Source organism: Rhinopithecus roxellana, chromosome 13 (assembly GCF_007565055.1).
Source record: "Rhinopithecus roxellana isolate Shanxi Qingling chromosome 13, ASM756505v1, whole genome shotgun sequence".
In the NCBI taxonomy this organism is placed as follows: Eukaryota; Metazoa; Chordata; class Mammalia; order Primates; family Cercopithecidae; genus Rhinopithecus; species Rhinopithecus roxellana.
In genome coordinates, this window is record NC_044561.1 from 61,255,206 (window position 1) to 61,275,487 (window position 20,282).

The window sequence follows — 20,282 nt, forward strand, 5'->3', positions numbered from 1 at the left end:
GGACTATGATTCATGGGAAATGGGATCAGTGAACTAGAGAGTAAAATCTGGCTGGGGAAAACCATGTAAGTAAATAGAACAGAGCTGTGTGTTATCCACTCAGTTCAGGCCATTTTCTAGAAAACCTTCCTTGGCATGCCTTTATTGACTTAAGTTCTGCTACTGCACATTGCATGTATCACATTATATTGTAATTATCTGTTTATGTGTCTATCATCACCACATAAGCACAGAAAACATGTCTTATTTCTTCATGGAACAGACACAATATCATCACCAGTGCTTAGATTTCTGATCCAGGAATAAGAATAATATATTTACATTATATACTGCTAAAATGTAATAAAGATATATGTTTCCTTCCAATGCGTTGGAAGGAATGTAAATATAGGAATTGACATTTTGCTGTCACCCAACTAAAGTGTTTCATTCAAATTCGTTGAAAAAACTTATGTAAAGTAAAGCGTTGATCATTTTGACCTTTGCGAATAACTTGTCTGAACCCAATACATCCTCCAGGAAACAATGTAGTTAAAATTCACAAACCACAATGGAAAGAACTCCTTTTTTTATAATCACATGGTTATCTTTGAAAGGTGATGAATTGAGACACACATCTCCTGGGCAGGGAAAGTTCAGTCATCCAGGACACTCGGGTGCATCGAATGTGGAATTAAGGTCAAGTACCCAATCTCCTGAGCTTAATCTTTAGAAACTAAATTCCTGAGTCTAGATAGCAACTCCCGAGCAATTGAAGCTAACAGCTTCTTAGGACCTCACCTCTTTGAATTCACTATTGAACTAAAATTAGTGTTTAAAGTAGGAACTTGGAATGAATGCCACTTACCCAGTTCTTTACTTGAAATGAAAATAAAAGATTGACAGTTTCTGGGTTTTATTGACTCTTTATCAAAAAAACATTGTTTCTCCTATAACTTGCTTTCTTCCAAGACTTTATTTCTGAAAGCTCCCCATGTTGAAAGAGTTTTTGTTAAAATTTACAAGTAGAATAAAAAGAATTACACACACACACACACACACACATTTAAAGTACAGGAAGACTGACTAATATGCATAAACCAAATAGATTTTTAATATATACTATTTATAGAAAATATGCTCAATAAAAGTAGGATTAGAAAGAAATTACAAAAGAATGTGGTTTGACCCCATTTTACAAAAAGTTTAAAAGTACATATATGAACAAAGATCTAGAAAACTAGACACTGAGTTTTTTTTTTTTAAGTTCTGGGACACATGTGCAGAAGGTACAGATTTGTTACACAGGTATACATGTGCCATGGTAGTTTGCTACACCCAACAACACATCATCTACATTAGATATTTCTCCTAATGCTATCCCTCCCCTAGTCCCCCACCCACGGACAGGCCCTGGTGTGTGATGTTCCCCTCCCTGTGTGCATGTGTTCTCATTGTTCAACTCTCACTTATGAGTGAGAATATGCAGTGTTTGGTTTTCTGTTCCTGTATTAGTTTGCTGAGAATGATGGTTTCCAGCTTCATCCATGTGTCTGTAAAGGACATGAACTTATCCTTTTTTATTGCTGCATAGTATTCCATGGTGTATATGTGCTACATTTTCTTTATCCAGTCTATCATTGATGAGCATCTGGGTTGGTTCCAAGTCTTTGCTATTGTGAACAGTGCTGCAATAAACATACGTGTGCATGTGTCTTTATAGTAGAATGATTTATAATCCTTTGGGTATATACCCAGTAATGGAATTGCTGGGTCAAATGGTATTTCTGGTCTAGATCTTTGGGGAATCGCCACACTGTCTTCCACAATGTTGGGAAAACTGGCTAGCCGTATGCAGAAAACTGAGACTGGACCCCTTCCTTACATCTTATACAAAAATTAACTCAAGATGGATTAAGGAGTTAAACATAAGACCTAAAACCATAAAAATCCTAGGAGAAAACCTAGGCAATACCATTTAGGACATAGGCATGGGCAAAGACTTCATGACTAAAACACCAAAAGCAATGGCAACAAAAGCCAAAATTGATAAATGGGATGTAATTAAACTAAAGATCTTCTGCACAGTGAAAGAAACTATCATTAGAGTGAACAGGCAACCTACAGAATGGGAGAAAAATTTTGCAATCTATCCATCTGACAAAGGGCTAATAACCAGTATCTACAAAGAACTCAAACAAATTTACAAGAAAAAAACAACCCCATCAAAAAGTGGGTGAAGGATGTGAACAGACACTTTTCAGAAGAAGACATTTATGCAGCCAACAAATATATGAAAAAAAGCTCATCTTCACTGGTCACTAGAGAAATACAAATCAAAACCACAATGAGACACCATCTCACGCCAGTTAGAATGGTGATCATTAAAAAGTCAGGAAACAACAGATGCTGGACAGGATGTGGAGTAATAGGAATGCTTTTACACTGTTGGTGGGAGTGTAAATTAGTTCAACTAAATTGATTATTTATATAATGAATAATGAAATTCATTTCCTCTCTTTGCTCTTGATAGGAATTGCGTTCCTGATGAGGCTGACATCACCTGGATGAGGCTTGGAGCTGGGAAGTTTCCATTGTAAATGCAAAGCATTTGGGAATATAACAGAACTGGAAGCTCTCAGTCCAACTGTTAGAAGCTAAGTTAGGTATAGAAGGAATGTACCACAACACAATAAAGATTATATATGACAAAGCCATAGTTATCATTATATTTAGCAGGAAAAAGTTGAAATCTTTTCTTCTAAGAGCTAGAACAAGACAAGGATACCTACTGTCACCACTCTTATTCAACATAACGCTGAAGGTCCTAGACAAAGCAATTAGAATAAAGAGAGAAATAAAGGGCATCCAAATTGGAAAGAAGGAAGTCAAATTGTCTCTGTTTATAGATGACACGATCTTATCTATAGAAAAACCTAAATACTCCACCAAAAAAAGGAATTGATCATTGAATTTAGTAAAGTTTCAGATACGAAATGAACAAAACAAAATAGTTACAGTTTCTATACATCAACAACCAACTAGCTGACAAAGAAATCAAGAAAGTAATCCCATTTACAACAACCATAGAAAAATTAAACACCTAGCAATAAATTTAACCAAGGAGGTGAAAGACCTCTTCAAGGAAGACTGTAAAACACTAAAGAAAGAAATTGAAAATGACACAAACAAATGAAAAAACATCTGATACTCATGGACTGGAAGAATTAATATTGTTAAGATAACAATGCTACCCAATCTCTATCAGATTTAATGCAATCCCTATCAAAACACCAAAGACATTCTTCATAGAAGTATTTTAAAAATCCTGAAATTTATATGGCACCACAAAACACACCAAATAACCAAAGCAATCCTGAGCAAAAAGAACAAAACTGGAGGCTTCACACAACCAGATTTCAAAATATTCTACAAAATTACCGTAACCAAGATAACTGGCATAAAAATGGAAAACAGACCAATGGAACAGAATAGAGAACAGTATAGAGAATCCTGAAATAAAACTATGTTTACAGCCCACTGATTTTTTTTTTTTTTTTTTTTTACAAAGGCACCAAGAACATTCACTGGGGTGAAAGAATAATCTCTTCAGTAAGCGATGCTGGGAAAACTGGAGAACTGTATGAAGTATGAAACTAGACCCTTATCTCTCACCATATAGAAAAATCATATCAAATTGGATTAAAGAGTTAAATCTAAGACCTAAAATGTTGAAACCACTAGAATAAGACAGTGGGGAAATACTCCAGGACGTCGGTCTGGACAAAGAGTGCTTGAGCAAGCCCATAAAAGCAAAGGCAACCAAAGCCAAAATGGACAAAGGGGATCACATCACGTGAAAAAGCTTCTCCACAGCAAAGGGAATAACCAATGAAGTGAAGAGGCAGTCCACAGAATGGGAGAAAATATCAGCAAACTATCCATTTGACAGGCACTTAATAACTAGAATATATAAAGAGCTCAAACAAATCGACAAGAAAGAAAAACATATATTCTGACTTTAAAAATGGGCAAATTATCTGAATAGACATTTCTCAAAAAAGACATACAAATAGACAACAGAATATGAAAAAATGCTCAACATCACGCATTACTAGAGAAATGCAAATCAAAACCACAGTGAGATACCTCTCACCCCTGTTAAAATAGCTTCTATCAAAAGAGAGGCAGTAAGGGATGCTGGTGAAGATGTGGAGGAAGAAGAACCCCCATAGAATGTTGGGGGAAAATATAAATTAGTAGAGCCACTATTCAGAACATTATGGAGGTTTCTTAAAAAACTAAAAATAGAACTACCATATTATTCAGCATTTCCACTGCTGGGCATATATTCAAAAAAAGGAAATCAGTATATCAAAGAGGATATCTGCCCTCCCATGTTTATTGCAGCACTATTCACAATAGCCAACATTTGGAATCAACCTAAGAGAAAAGCATATGTTTTATAATTAGAAAACTATTGGCATATGTTTTTATATATAGGTATATCTATATTTACAAGTACATAGAGTGTATAATATAATTTATTGCTTAAGTATTTGGCACTGATTTTTAAAGACAAGGATTAGTCTAGATTTTATCATTACAATAATGTATAAAATAGACATGGTTCTTCCCTTTATAGATCTTATAGTCTGATATGACAAACAAACTTTAAATGATATAGTGTTATAAGTTATAAAGATAACCACATGTGAACCAACATGGGTAGTAATCATTAAATCTTCAAAATCATGTATGTTTAAGGATCAGAATGGTGGGTTAGAGTTGACAGGTTGTAAAATGCAAAATAAGTATGTTATTGCTACTCATAACTTTCATTTTCTACCTAATTACTTTTAAGACTTCATGGGAAGGTAAAAATCAAATATGGCGAAATTACATATTTGATGCAAGCTATTATGGCATTAGACTGGGAGGTATAATACATTTTTGATGAGTTATTAATTGGAATTTTTACTTGCATCATCCTTCCTGAGAATATCCTTCTTTATCTTTCTATCATATAAAATTTATAGAAATACTATTGTAGTGGAAGAGGGTATGCAAAATTTTTAATTTTTAAAATATTTTACAAATTTTGCAAAACCCCTCCCACTACAATAGTACCTCTATGAATTTTCCAAAAAAGCTATTTTAAATGTGTTGCAAAGATATAGCAAAATCATATTCTCTGTAGTACCCTTGTGATTATTTATGTATATTATGATATAGCATAAAATGAAATAGTTTATTTTTTAAAAAGTCATCTAAAAATTATAAAATCATGAGAAATGCTCGCATATAAGTATTTTGTATAACAGAGCATATTATATTTTATATAATATTTACTTGAACTTATATTTATACATTATACAAAGGTTACCAACAGTGGTTATTATTTGAAAATAGGGTTAATCAAGATTTCTATTATCTCCCTTTTGCTAATGTGTATTTTCTAAATTCATAATTTTATGAATTTTAAAGCTCTTGCTAAACCTAATTTGATCATAATAAAAACGTTTGATAATCTTTTAAAAGGGAACTCAGTAGAATTACTTACCCTTGTCCCAGCAGTTGACAAACATCATTTGAAATCTGGGTGGTCCAGTTCTCAGCACAAGCTGTATGCCATAAGCTCTGGATTCTGAACTGCACTAAACCATTGTTGTTTGTTGTGCCGTTGAAAAGACGCACTAAAGACACGGAGGGTTTAATGGTAGTTACCAGAGACTGAAGGGTGGGGAGAATGGGAAGACATTGTTCAGAGTACAGAGCTTCAGTTAGACAGGAGGAATAAGTTTGTGAGGTCTCTTACACAGCACTGTGACTATAGTTAATAATAATGTACTGTATATTTCAAAATTTTGCAAAATTGCAAAATTTCAAATTTTCTCATTATGAAAAATGATAAGTATTTAAGATGATGGATAGGTTGATTAGCATAATTCAATCATTCCTCCTTCTCTCTATATACACATATATACACACATTTTATATATACATATATACACACATTTTATATATACATATATACACATTCTCTATATATACATTCTCCATATATCCTATATATATTTCATATATAATAATATCACGTTGTAACCAATAAATATATAGAATTACCTTTTTCAAATTTACAGCTAATTTTTTAGAAAAATTAACAAAAAAAGATGCATTAAAGAGATTAGATTACACATGTGGTCATTTTGACCTAAACTGATAAGAGTAGATTACGGCCTCGAAACTAAATGTGCAGTGTTCTTAACATCTCAAGTTTAGAGATTGATTGTAGTTTTTCTTAAGAGCATGATGGAAGGTCTAATTTGAAAAATATAAATTTAGCAGACAATTTTGCTCTTTTATATAACTATAAAAATGGAAAATGCAGAGATATGCAAATTTATTACAAATCTATACAGCAAATAAACAGAAAATAAAGTTATTTGTGAAGAGTATACCTAAGAGTATATATAAACTTAGCTTCTGAAAGACAGAAACTCAAGTTTAGAGATTACTTTAGGAATTCCCTCCCCACCAAAAAAACTCTTTTCTTTGTACTTGCTTTTATACCATTTGATTTCTGTCATCTCATTCATCATTTTACAAACATTTTGAACAGAATTTTAAGGCCATTAGTGGCCAGGTACGGACTGGACCAAGTTAAGTGAGTTCATCAAGGGAGGAAAACATCAGTAATTATAGTCTTACCTACAAACACTATGTTGTAATTGTATAAAATAATGCTACATTGTTCACCCTTTTTTCCTATTATGACAACAGTTAAGAGCAGTGACTATAGAACTATACAAACTTAGGTTCAAAAACAGCTATGGCCCTTACTAGGTGTGTGAACCTTGGCAGCCACTTATCATTTCGAAGCCGCAGTTTCCTCATGGGTAAACTATAGCTGATTTTTTTTTTTTTTCTTTTTTAAGAAGGAGTTTTGCTCTTGTTGCCCAGGCTGGAGTGCAATGGCACAATCTCGGCTCACTGCAACCTCTGCCTCCCAGGTTCAAGCGATTCTCCTGCCTCAGCCTCCTGAGTAGCTGGGATTGCACCCTCCAACATGCCTGGCTAATTGAGCATTTTTAGCAGAGACAGGGTTTCGCCATGTTGGTCATGAACTCCTGACCTCAGGTGATCTGTCTGCCTCAGTCTCCCAAAGTGCTGGGATTATAGGCGTGAGCCGCCACGCCTGGCCAATTATAGCTAATTCTTATTGTAGATTTTTTTTAAACTTATTTACAGTGCATGATGCATAGTATGTAAGTGTTAAAAATTTGCTTAGAAATAAAAAGACATAATAAAAGTATCCATCACTCACAATGTTATTGAGGTCTGGAAGGGGAGCTGGACTGAAAACTCAGCAGGGCAGGGGAGAAAGTGAGTTATAAGTAAGCATACAGGTGCCTCTAAATGTGGGCAGTAAACAGAACACAGTAGCCAATATGTGTGGTGCTAGCCTTCTTGGTTTGGAATACTGTCTCTGTGGTATTCTAGGCTTCCTATATGAATATTTGTTGCTCTAGAATTACAGTTAATAAGTGTGGCCAAATTGAAACAAACAATAAACTGAGGCCTGCGTATTAACTTTTCTCCTAACCAGATGGGGATGAGGTGCTAACATCATCTCAGAGATGAGATGTTCTCATTCCAAAGCATCAAAACAGGTCCTAATAAACACACTTATAATCTTTCTTTTACACCATAGAATCCAAATGCAGAGGATAAAGTCATAAAAGTATTTTCCTAAAAAGAAGGCATACCACAGTCTGCTTCATCGGAGCCATCCTCACAGTGCAGATCACCGTCACAGAGATTTGCCAGTGGAACACATTCTCCATTTTTACATTGAAAATTGTCTTCCTTGCATGGCTCTATGGGGAAAGAATGTTTATTGTACAGGATAAAGAAAACACAAATGGATGATTCTGGAGTATAAATCCCATTTGCTCCCCTTTAAACATGAGTCCTTTGCCACAGCACAAGGTGGAGCCAGCTTTGATACTGAGAAACACCATCTACTTGGTTGTTCAGAATGCCTCAGAAATAGTTCCCAAGCTGATGTGTATGTCGCTTTAGAAGAGTGTGGATGAAACCTCAGACATCTCTTTCGCAGCAACACTCAGGGAATTTCTAAGAGGTGGCTGAGAGGTCAACTCACCTCTTTCTCATAATTTTATTAGTATCTCTTCAATAAACAAACTCCTCCACCCCAAACGAACATACAAGCAACAACCACTGAACTGTTACTCAAGCACAGAGAGGTCCCCTGACCTCACCATCCAAATGATACTTCCAAACCTTTGTAAGAAAGAAATGTGGAAGTTGTCTGTTGGTGGGATCAAAGTTGGATTGGGTTGGAAACAGAGGGCTCAATTAAAAGTTGGTCAGGCAGGAAAGAGTAGTCACAAGGAAACGGAAACTTTGTGGTATCTGTAATGTGAAAAGAAGTTGAGGATAGAGCTCCAAACAATTAAAGCAGTGTTGGAGGCATGGGCATGTGCTTGGCACATGGAGACACAAAAGGAAAATGAAAAGGTTGGGCAAAGAAGAAATTGGGTAGATCTGGAGGCCATTGGTCATTGTTTCCAGAGTTTGTTGTGCAAAAAGAGGCCTACTGGAAACATTCCTTATTTAGAAGTAGCTGCTGCTGTTTCCTGAGATTGTTTGGTCTTTGAAAGTTTTGTTTTGGGAGAGCCCTCATATCACTGGGAGAGAGAGGTTTGCTTCCCTCTTCTAGCACTTTCTGATTATGGCTTACGAGGTACAGCTATGTGCTGGAAGGAGAGTAGGAACTCCGTGAGGGCCGCATGGAATTTGGTTCCCTGACAATGACGATGGTTGTCAGGTGTGGAGAGGTTCAGCATCTTATGCCCTACATGGCACATGAACAATCATATGGGGAAGCAAAAGCACTTGATAAAAATAAGAAAAGGGAAACTTGTAGTTTGAAAACTATTAGTGTCTACTAGTCAATACAATGACATTACTATTACACTGCTTTCAAGGAGACTCAATTCAGGTTAATATGATTTCAGAAACAAATTATAAAAGTATCCATGGAGACTTTCTGAATTTATGATGACCAAACATAACGACACTTGAAAGAAATTATTCCTGCTCTTTTAGAATCTAGGTTGTAGACTCACATCTGAGAGTACTGATAAATACTGTTATACTTCTAAAGAGAGGGACTCAGTTTAGCCATACTACACTTACTGAAAAAAAGACCGAAAGTAGTCCAGCAAATATCAATATCTATCAGCTATTTTCAGCTTTTTAATAAAAGGGCATTAGAGTATTTTTCTTAAAAAATATTGAATAGAGTATTTGAGGGGGGTTGTTTTTATGGGGGAAAGTGGAGTGGGGCCATCCAGCAAACCAAGTATGGGGTGCCCTAAGAGAATCAATTCCTAGTTGAGTTGCCTGAAAGAAGCAAGATCAGTATCTCACTCCCTGGCCAAAAGTTGACTACACTGCATAACCACAAGGACCAGGCTTTCATGGGACTAGTGCTAGGGGTTTCAGATTTTTAAAAGCTCTGACATTAGCATGAAACAGATTTTAAGTAATAACTCTAGGATACACATCAGTGTGTGTGTGTGTGTGTGTGTAACTAAATTAAAATTTACCTTTACTCTGTTCTATTAATTCCTATCCTATCCTATCCTATCCTATCCTATCCTATCCTATCCTATCTATCCTATCCCATCCCATCCCATCCCATCCCATCCCATCCCATCCCATTATATTCCATAACATTTGTTGGGTAGTGAAATACACAACAAACATAAAATTTGTTGTGTAGTGAAACCCAATAAATCCATTTCACTACCATGGTTTTTGATAAATGCCAGGATAAACTGAAGTATAGTAAAAAAATTAATGAGACAGTGACATTATTTTCCTGAAGTTTGTGGGCAGATAGCTGTGTAAATAAAGATTAGCGATCAATTCCTATGAAATGAAATCAGAAGTTAGAAAGTTGGCAAGGTGGACACTGGAAAGGTGGTCAGATGACAACTGCCTGGCAGAGAAGTCTGGCTCTAGCACAAAAATTGGAGGAATGGAACCTGGGGATTAGGGATTTGGAGCTGAGCAGGGTTATAAGAAATTATTTAGGAGTTGTACTACCCATGTCTACAGTACAATAGTCCAGGGCTGGTGAAACAATTCTCCAAAGAGCTCACAAGTCTGTTTGACAACAGAGCTAGCATTTGGCCAGAAGCTGGTATTTGTCAAATGAAAACTACGATGGTAAAAAACAAACAATCAAACAAACAAACTTCCTATCTTCCAACGTTGGAACTATGGGAAGAAGAGGAAAAAAGAGAAGTATAAAATAAAAAAAGACAATATTTCCACCCTCCTCCGCCTTAAGTTATTAGGCCAAGGTCTGTGCCTTAGTTGAGGGATAAAAGAAGCTTTGAATTAGATAATATAAAAGTGTTGACATTATACTTGACCGTTCATCTTAATACTTAAAAGTGAGTGTAAGTTACTCAGATAAAATGATTTAACAGCGCAAGTAACTGAAAAAGTGTAGAGATCTGCCTGAAATATCCAGAGACGAAAAAGGAGATTTGAATGAAAATAAAGACAAATGAATCTTTTGTTTTACTTATATTGTCATTGAGGTCAGTCATTCTATAAACTGAATATACAATATGCCAGCTGTAATACCCATAAAGCCTATTTTCTCATGTTCGTATGTCCAGGGCTTAGCAAAGTGTCTGGCACAAAGCAGGGAATAAGTAGATATTTTTTAAACATAAAGTAAATTAATGTATGTTAAAAGATTGATATGCCTCAAAAGAAGTATGAAGCTTAGTAATAGAGTCGATGTAATATAAAGCACTTTTTAAAACTATGATTTCAAATAAAGTTTAAAATTTAAGATAATTGGCTGATAGTAATTCTAGTGATTTGAAAAAAATCAATTTTATGAATTATGAAAATATAATTTACTTAGTTAAATTTCAACAGTGGTTAAGACATAAACCCTAAAGTAATATGATCTTGGTTGAAGGTACAATTTAGCAATTTCTTTTTTTTTTTTTTTTTGAGATAGAGTCTTGCTCTGTCACCCAGGCTGGAGTGCAGTGGCCAGATCTCAGCTCACTGCAAGCTCCGCCTCCCGGGTTTCACGCCATTCTCCTGCCTCAGCCTCCCGAGTAGCTGGGACTACAGGGGCCCGCCACCTCCCCCGGCTAGTTTTTTGTATTTTTTAGTAGAGACGGGGTTTCACCGTGTTAGCCAGGATGGTCTCGATCTCCTGACCTCGTGATCTGTCCATCTCGGCCTCCCAAAGTGCTGGGATTACAGGCTTGAGCCACCGCGCCCGGCCTAGCCATTTCTTTTAATATTTCTCTGACCTTGGGCAAAGACATTAGTCTTTCTGAGGCTCAGTTTCTTTGACTGTCAACAGAAGTAACTATTACTTTTGTCTTAGGTGTGTCAGGAGAATACATTTTAACAAATAATGAAGTATGCATATCATAATAATATATATACAGAGAATATGCAGTACATAATATTTTTAACAGTAAAAACAGTAACAGTAAAAAAAAAATATTTTTCACTGATTTTTTTTTTTTTGTTTTTGAGACAGAGTTTTGCTCTTGTTGCCCAGGCTGGAGTGCAGTGGTGTCATCTCGGCTCTCTGCGACCTCTGCCTCCTGGGTTCAAGTAATTCTTCTGCCTCAGACTCCCAAGTAGCTGGGATTATAGGCATGCACCACCACACCGGGCTAATTTTGTATTTTTAGGTGAGACAGGGTTTCTCCATGTTGGTCAGGTTGGTCTCAAACTCCTGTTCTCAGGTGATCCGGTTGCCTCAGCCTCCCAAAGTGCTCGGATTACAGGCGTGAGCCACCATGCCTGGCCTTTTACTGATATTTTTTAAGTTAACATTCTTACTCCATGTGCTAGTTGTGCTATTTCTCCCTACAAATAATGAAATAAACATGAAAACATAACTAATCCTTTCCTCTTAGGATCTTACAATAATAATTGGAGCTATTTGTATGCTGTACTTTAAACTTTGAAGAATTTTGTATTTTTTCAACTGAAATCTGAGTTACCTTATTAAGAAAATATTTTTAGAAAGCCATGGCTGGTTGTTTCTACAAACCTTTATACTATGAGAAAATTTGGTTACATATCTCAAAATATAGTGCTATTACGGAGGTTCTTGAAAATGTAACTAACAATTTGTTTCACAAGCATATTTTTAAACCAGATTAGTGAGATGACAAATGGGCAGAGATAATTACAGATTCTAAAGACAGCATTAATACTTTGACTCTATATTTTATCTTTCAGGTATTAATTTTCCTTTAGAAAAAAGGAAGTCTTAAATGTAGGCAGAAGTGTTTGTGTTCAGATATTGTGTCTTAAGTTTATATTTTGATAAACCTTATTTAAAAAGTTCACAGCATGAATTACATATCCATGATCAATTATATTGATATACTTACAGAATGTTAGTCACCACTCTTTATTTTTAAATTATCTTATTACATTTTTCATAGCGTATTGAAATCACTATGTAGAGAATGAGTTCTCAATGACAATAATTTAATCACAGATAAATTTACTGATAATTTTACCCTCTTACTAATTTAATTTGAAAATCACATATGAGTTGAATGGAAACAGACAACTATCTGAATTAAAATTTAATTGATCACATACAAATATCTAAAAAATGTAATTCATTTTTGTGCTCTAGCTGAAGCTGTTAGGGTTATATTCTATGAATCCAGAAAAATAATAACTTGTTTCTATAAGCTGAATGAACTGGATGAAAAAATGCTGAATGGGGAAAATTGCATTGTTACTGAACTGAACAGAGATTTTAAAATCTGAGAAGTATAAATAAGCTCTTTGAAAATTTTCCTTACATGCGTAAACTGGATTCTGATTCTTTGCAACACATGATTAAGCAGTCTTTAATCCAACAGTTCAACTCTCTCTGGACTCTGAAATCTTATTTCCGATAGTTTTATGCCCATGGTGAGGGAGAGAAAAAGAAATATTGCTAAGAATTGAATTTCCCCATCTCCTTTTATGGAGTCTCCAGTAGCGTTGCCTCATTTAGTCAACATACGCTTGGTTTAAAACAGAACGAAACTGATCTCTAAGGCACATGCCACACAATCTGGGGAGGGTTCAAACCCCTAAATGTAATCAGCCGCCACTTCCACAGTTGCCTGATAAACACTATGGAATTCCATCGTTAAGACTCTGAGTATCAGAAAAGAGCAATAAGGGGACATTTATAGGAGACAGATCTTCATACATCTCTATTACATATACTTTATTACAATAGAAATGGAAATGTTAGGAACATAGTACAAAGAAAATAAGATACAAAAGTACACTATACAATTGCATTAAATTTCAACTGAATGTCTTGGAAGGTGTCCCTAAAATATCTCCAGAAGATAAGTGAAACAAAAATGATGTTTGATGCCCATTTATACTTTTTTATAAAAGAACCACCAAAGTAAATTGCCAGGATGTGTGTCCAATCTCACTTTCCCTTACCAGCTTGATTAGCCTCCACAGCCAAGTCCCTGATTCTGTAATTGCTTTTCAGTCTTCGGGTATAAAAAATAATTTTGACGGAAGCAGACGGTGCTGTTGACAACTCAATCATTCCATTACTCACTTCCCAGCAGCATCTGCCCTATGTCTAGGATGAAGGTGAAACCACATTCCCCATGCATTTATCATGCAGTGATGGGCATTGAAGACTCTATTCTAGCTGTAATCAAGGGAAGTTTCCCTTAAAAATAACTTCATACATTACATACTAATGTAACAGTAGTAAATGAAATCTAGCTGTAGGCAAAAGAAATACAAAGAATCTATGCACCATAAACTTGGTGTCTCTTTTGCATTGAGAGAAATAGATTGTGCTCTGTTTTTGAGTTTGATCTTGAATCATAATTGCTTATAATGCTTTTCAAAGTCTTTGATGTTGTGTTTGTTTCATTATAAGAATCTGAGACAGGAAATAAATGAAAAGAAAGAACAGCAGTATATCAAAGAGGTATCTGCTCATCTATGTTTATTGTAGCACTATTCTTGATAGCCAAGTTATGCAGTGAACCTGAGTCCATCAACAGATGAAGACAGAGAGAGAGAATATGGTATCTTTGCACAATGGAATATTATGCAGTCACAATAAATAATGAAATTCTGTCATTTGCAATAACATGGAGGAAACTAGAGGATATTATGTTAAGTGAAATAGCCAGGCACAGAAAGACAAATGTTGCATGTTCTCATTCATAGGTGGGAGCTAAATTAATTGATTTCATGAAGATAGTAAATAGAATGGTGGTCACTGGAGACTGAGAAGGGTACTGGGGAGAGAGGATAAAGACGGGTTTCAATGGGTACCAAAACAGTTACATAGAAGGAATAAGACCTAGTGTTTGGTAACACAATAAAATGACTAGTTAACAATAATTTATGGTATATTTCAAAACAACTAGGGAAAACAATTTGGAATGCTCCTAACACTTAGAAATAATAAATGTTTGAAGTGAAGAATATTTCAGTTTCCCAGATTTGATGATTGTAAATTATATGCTTGTATTAAAATATTACATATACTCTATAAACATGTATAATTATTATGAGTCCATAAAACACAATTTAAACAAACTGTAACTGTAACTTTTGATGAAAGAGATCTGTCTCCATCTTCCTTTTGACAATCCATTTTCCTCTTTTCAAGTCTTTTCTCCCTTCTCATTTTCAATTTAAAATAGGGATTTAAAGATCTACCTTTTCTTAAAATTTTGTTTCAAGATGCTTTCACTTTTGCAGATGGTGGAATGTCCTGTGCTGTTAGTCTGTTCTCATGCTGCTAATAAAGACATACCTGAGACTAGGTAATTTATATGAAAAAGGAGAATTAATGGACTTGCTGTTTCATATGGCTGGGGGAGCTTCATAATCATGGTAGAAGACAAAAGAGGAGAAAGGCACATCTTACATGGCAGCAGGCAAGAGAGAAGATGTGCAGGGAAACTCCTTTTTATAAAACCATCAGGTCTCATGAGGCTTATTCACTATCATGAGAACAGCACAGGAAAAACCCACCCCCATGATTCAGTGACCTCCCACTGGGTCCCTCCCACAACACATGGGGATTATTACAATTCAAGGTGAGATCTGTGTGGGGATACAGAGCCAAACCAAATGACCTATAATTATTTCAATTGTTTGGATACCTCAATAAATCGAATCCCCTATCTGTTAGAGCACAGTATTTTTTTTAAAACCTCAATTACTTCAGGTTTTACTATTTATCTCAATTCCTTTAAAAGTATAACACTTCTCTCAAAAATCCTTTCCTTGACAGAATTCTTGAAAAAAAATTTAGGATGGCCTCCAGTAGAATAGTACCAGGCATTAGACATTTACTTGCTCTATTTTATGATACTTTGCAGAAGAGAGTACAGAATTTTACTACATTTAAATACAGCAGTTATTGATGCTCGTATATTTTTCAGTTGTGGGATTTTCTCTTTAAAACATGAGAAATATTACTTCAGTATTACTTCATTGTTTTAATATTCATAATTGAATGAAATATAAAGCTGATCTTATTTTCAACACCTACAAAATAATGTTACTTATTCTGCTAGAAATTTTCAGAAAAATTTCCCTCTTGAAATTTAAAACTTCACACAGAAAGTGGTATAACACTGATTCCTGCTTATTAATCTTTTTTATTGAACACACTAAGGCTTCATGATTTTTCAGGTAATTTTATTCAGATTCAAAAAGTGTATAATTTTTCTTTCATTGCATCTTTCACTATTAGTTTTGATCTGCTTTTTTTTTTTTCAATTTTAGGAATGTTTATTATTTTCAAATTTGGTTTGGTGTTTTTTCCTGCATGCCCATTACAGACTCTCACATGTTTCCATCTCTCTTTGCATATTGTTTTTTCCTTCTTCATCATGCTTTCCTGCAGCAATTTTTGTGGAAATGTGTGTGTTCTGCACAAGAGGTTCTGAATAATTGTGCAATAGACCAGAAAACTAGGTGGTTCACACTGCTAACAAAGGCCTCTAATTAAGTCAGAAAGATTTGATTATGGCAGAGTTTCACAGAAAATTGCTCTGGCCAAAGATGGCCATCTTCTTCCAAATTTCTTGAGAGGAGACTTTATTGTAACATCACTTGTGGGAGCCAGTACTGTGCAAAGACTATTCTATCAGGAGCCAAACATTATATAATAATTTAAAAAATTAGGGTCATAATTTTACATATAAATGTATTGGTGGCAACAGTTTGTGTTTTTTCCGTCATCTAAAGTTTGCTATTAACTAATTTACTTTCTATATAACAGTAAGAAAGATTTAGCTTTTTTATGAACATTACATAACCAGTCTGTTTTATCTCAAGTGTGCTCAATTATTAGCTACCAAAATGTCCTCATCTATGTCCATCACCCATCTATACTTTAAAAGTATAACTCAAATGTTGAATTAAATTAAAATAATAGGTTCACCACAAAGAGAAGGAAACTGAAATAGCAGATAAAATAATTGGCAAGCAAACAAGGTTATAGTATAATCATCAGCAACAAAATAAGAAAAAAAATCAGTGATTCAATTCAAGATGACATTTTTAAAATTATGTTGATTAACATTTTCTAAAGCAATGATCAAATTTTCTTCTAAGTTAAATTCTTGCCACACACACACTTATGTAAATACATATCTATTGATATTTGCATCTCAATGTATTTTCTTCTTTACCTAACAAAATCATGTCATTTTCCATACTTATTCTTTTTAGTGTACTCCATTATAAGATAAATTATAATTTTGTGTAGATCTCAAAATGTTTACTAATTATTTTTTATTGATCCATGTCACTGTTGCTTGTAAGTAAACAGAGTAGCTTCTAAAATCAGTCACAAAATCCATATTAATCGATTGAGCTACCACTTACTTCTATCTAAGTAGCATGGATATTACCAGTTGTGGCTCATTTTCAGGCCAGAGGATAGAACCCTTAATTATTTGCCATAAAGATTAAAGCAGGCAGCTTTCTGGGATGGTGTCCAAAGTCCTGGCCAGTTGTGAGTGGAGGAACAAAGATAAACATAACCTAATAGCAGCTGGATTTTGTATTAGATATAGGCCAGATGAAGACAAACTATCCAATCCTACCTCTTTTCTAGATATTCAAGTGTAAGACATCAATTGCACAAATACTTCTCTTCCTATGGAAGAGAAAGAGAGATGTAGGAAGTAGCATATATTCTGTTTCTGGAAAGAACCACTGAGTTGTTGGGTAGTTCTATGAGACAAATCATAGTCCAAGGGGAGTATCAAGTTGCAAAATTTATTTGCAGACTGCCGAATGCAAATATATGCAAATACTAGATATATAAATATATATATCCATATTCATACATATCCATATATATATACACATATACATATATCCATGATGAACATGCCACTATTTTGTTTGCTCTTGTTGATTATTTTATGGATATAATAAAACACCCAGTGTCGGAGGGTTGGGCATGCCAGCAAATAGCATTAAATTCCTACACTGCAGTGCTTTACTCCGGTTGTCTCCAATAAGTTAATGATGTTAATTATTTAATTGAATGTTGATGGCATGCCAACAGCTCTCTTGCCTGTTTCCTTCTTTGCTCTCTGAAAATGTTCTTGACATGGGAAACATGACAGTCTTCCTTCCTTACAGGATCAAGTATCCTACTTTTAACATTTAACATGGCCCTCTTCAGTGAACAAAATTCAACACTCCTTATACATCAGAGAGGTCCAAGTAGTCTGCTAAAAACTTTTGTGGCTTCCTACTTTGAACAAACTTAGGTAATGGTAATACAGATGTAAAGGAGGAAAGATAATCTTCATTAAGATGAGGAAGAATGAGTGTCACAGAAGGAAAGCATTAAAATCATGATTTTGGCCTTGTAATTCTGTATACCTTTGCTGTTTTGTTCCGAAAGTTATGACGCAATGTGTGATTTATGGTCTCTTACCTGGAATCCCCAAGTGATAGCCAGTAGTGAAGTTTGCTTTAAACCCGCCTCTCGCCGACACATCGTTAGTAATGAGAAGCACAGTCATTCTATTGGTGGTAGAGAACACATCCTTTACTGGACCAGGCCCTGTGTACACAGCTGTTCCGAAGGAAAACGAGACAATCAGTGAGATGATCCTTTGGATCTAGAAGGAAATGTACCCCACATCTCAGTTCCATCTGCCAGACATAGGGCTACATACTACACGGCTCACTCATAGAGCAGCCATAGGTAAATGAATGCACACATTCTTTTACATTTTGAACACTCTTCAACAAAGCCAACTTCTCTTTAAACATTTTTGATATTACTTGAGGGCAGCTCTATAATGTAATGATGAATTACTTATAATATATCTGACTTAGTACCACTGTTATTCAAAGCTCATGTTATCTCAGATAAATGACTACTTATAAAGACCTTTATAAAGCAATGGAGTTTATAGTCACCTTTAGTAAACTGTTAACCAAACATATTCAGTATTTTTTGTGTGTTGAATCATAAACCTAATCTGAAGGATGGATTGTTTAGAGATTGAGAATATTAACTGCATAGTGGCTTTTAAACATTTTCCCCTTAATCCCTCGGCTTTGGGGATTTCATAAACAATAAAACATTCTTTACTATATTTCAGCTAATTAAAATCTACATTTATTTTAAAAAGTTTTATATAAGGGAAGCCCTGAAAGTGATCCAGTTTCAAAAGACCTTCCTGCCTACAAATTTTAAAACAATAACTCAGAGATCTTTCTGGAATTCTTATTTACTTTTCAATGATTTGTTTAACTATTAACAGGTGAAATGACACATTTTATTTTTTTAGATGATGAGCAGTCTGAAGTTTTTATTTGAAGAATAATTTGATCTAAAATGGGAAAACTATTTATGTGTATAAAAGAACCAAATTTCAGATTCCTCAGTTCTTGCCAACCTTCTAATCGCAACAAAATTTTCTTTATTTGTTCTATGTGTGACTCCCAAAATTCTGGGCTCCCAAAAACCCAGGAAGCTCACACTCTAGAACTTTGTGAGATTTTGCTGCAGAATTCTGCATAAGGGCTGACTGATGAAAATGTTGGGGAACCCTCCCCACCACACTGTCCCTTGATGCGCTCTAGAAAATTTTCTCTGGAGTCTTCATTGATTAGTTGCAGCATTCATGTGATTGTATCCTGATTGCATATCTAACAGATCAGATTTTACTATAAATGATGAATACAAGTCCAAAGCACAGTAGATACAACACTTTTTTTGGGTGTGGGGGGGCGATAAAATACTTTTTAGTTGTATCATTTCATTCATCAAAATTGATCATTTAAGCATCTTTATTTAATGTGTGACTTATCAAGAGACACCTTTTTCTTAAAAATGACCAGCCTGGCCAACATGGTGAAACCCTGTCTCTACTAAAAATACAAAAATTTAGCTGGGCATGGTGGTGGGCACCTGTAATTCAATCTACTCAGGAGGCTGAGCCAGGAGGATCGCATAAACCCAGGAGACAGAGGTTTCAGTGAGCCGAGATCGCACCACTGTACTCCAGCCTGGGTGACAGAGCGAGACTCCATCTTAACAACAACAACAGCAACCACAAAATGGTGGTAGTTAAATAACATATTAGCTATGATGTTTGACTGATAACTTTTAAGTGTGTTAGTATGTATTCTATGATCTATAGAATACACAAAATTTCCTCTATCATAGTACACTCTGTAACAGCACAAAAATTTCCTCTACAGTAGTACACTCTCCCTAGGCTTATTTAAAAATAATCGATAAATAAAAAAGAAAAATAAACTTTTGTCAATTTTTGAAGCATTCTTAGGTACCTATACAGAAGCAGCTAGTACTAGAGACATAGCCAAAGTAACAATAAAATGTAAAGTGAAACTCATTAAAAAATTTTGTATAACAACACAATTTGAATAGTTTGAAGTAAAATAAAAACTGATTTGGCTGGGCGCGGTGGCTCAAGCCTGTAATCCCAGCACTTTGGGAGGCCGAGACGGGCAGATCACGAGGTCAGGAGATTGAGACCATCCTGGCTAACACTGTGAAACCCCGTCTCTACTAAAAAATACAAAAACCTAGCCCGGCGAGGTGGCGGGCGCCTGTAGTCCCAGCTACTCGGGAGGCTGAGGCAGGAGAATGGCGTAAACCCGGGAGGCGGAGCTTGCAGTGAGCTGAGATCCGGCCGCTG

General features: G+C 35.2%; 1 protein-coding gene across 1 annotated transcript in view; it reads right to left on the reverse strand.

The window, feature by feature from the left end:
- The window catches only part of TMPRSS15 (transmembrane serine protease 15), a 142,482-nt gene that overhangs the window by 38,623 nt on the left and 83,577 nt on the right, over window positions 1-20,282 (reverse strand). The window contains exons 16-18 of the mRNA XM_010378086.2: window positions 18,041-18,181; window positions 7,749-7,859; window positions 5,543-5,675 (exon numbers count right to left, since the gene is read on the reverse strand). Coding sequence (XP_010376388.1) covers window positions 5,543-5,675; window positions 7,749-7,859; window positions 18,041-18,181 — 385 coding nt within the window. The remainder of the gene's footprint in view (window positions 1-5,542; window positions 5,676-7,748; window positions 7,860-18,040; window positions 18,182-20,282) is intronic.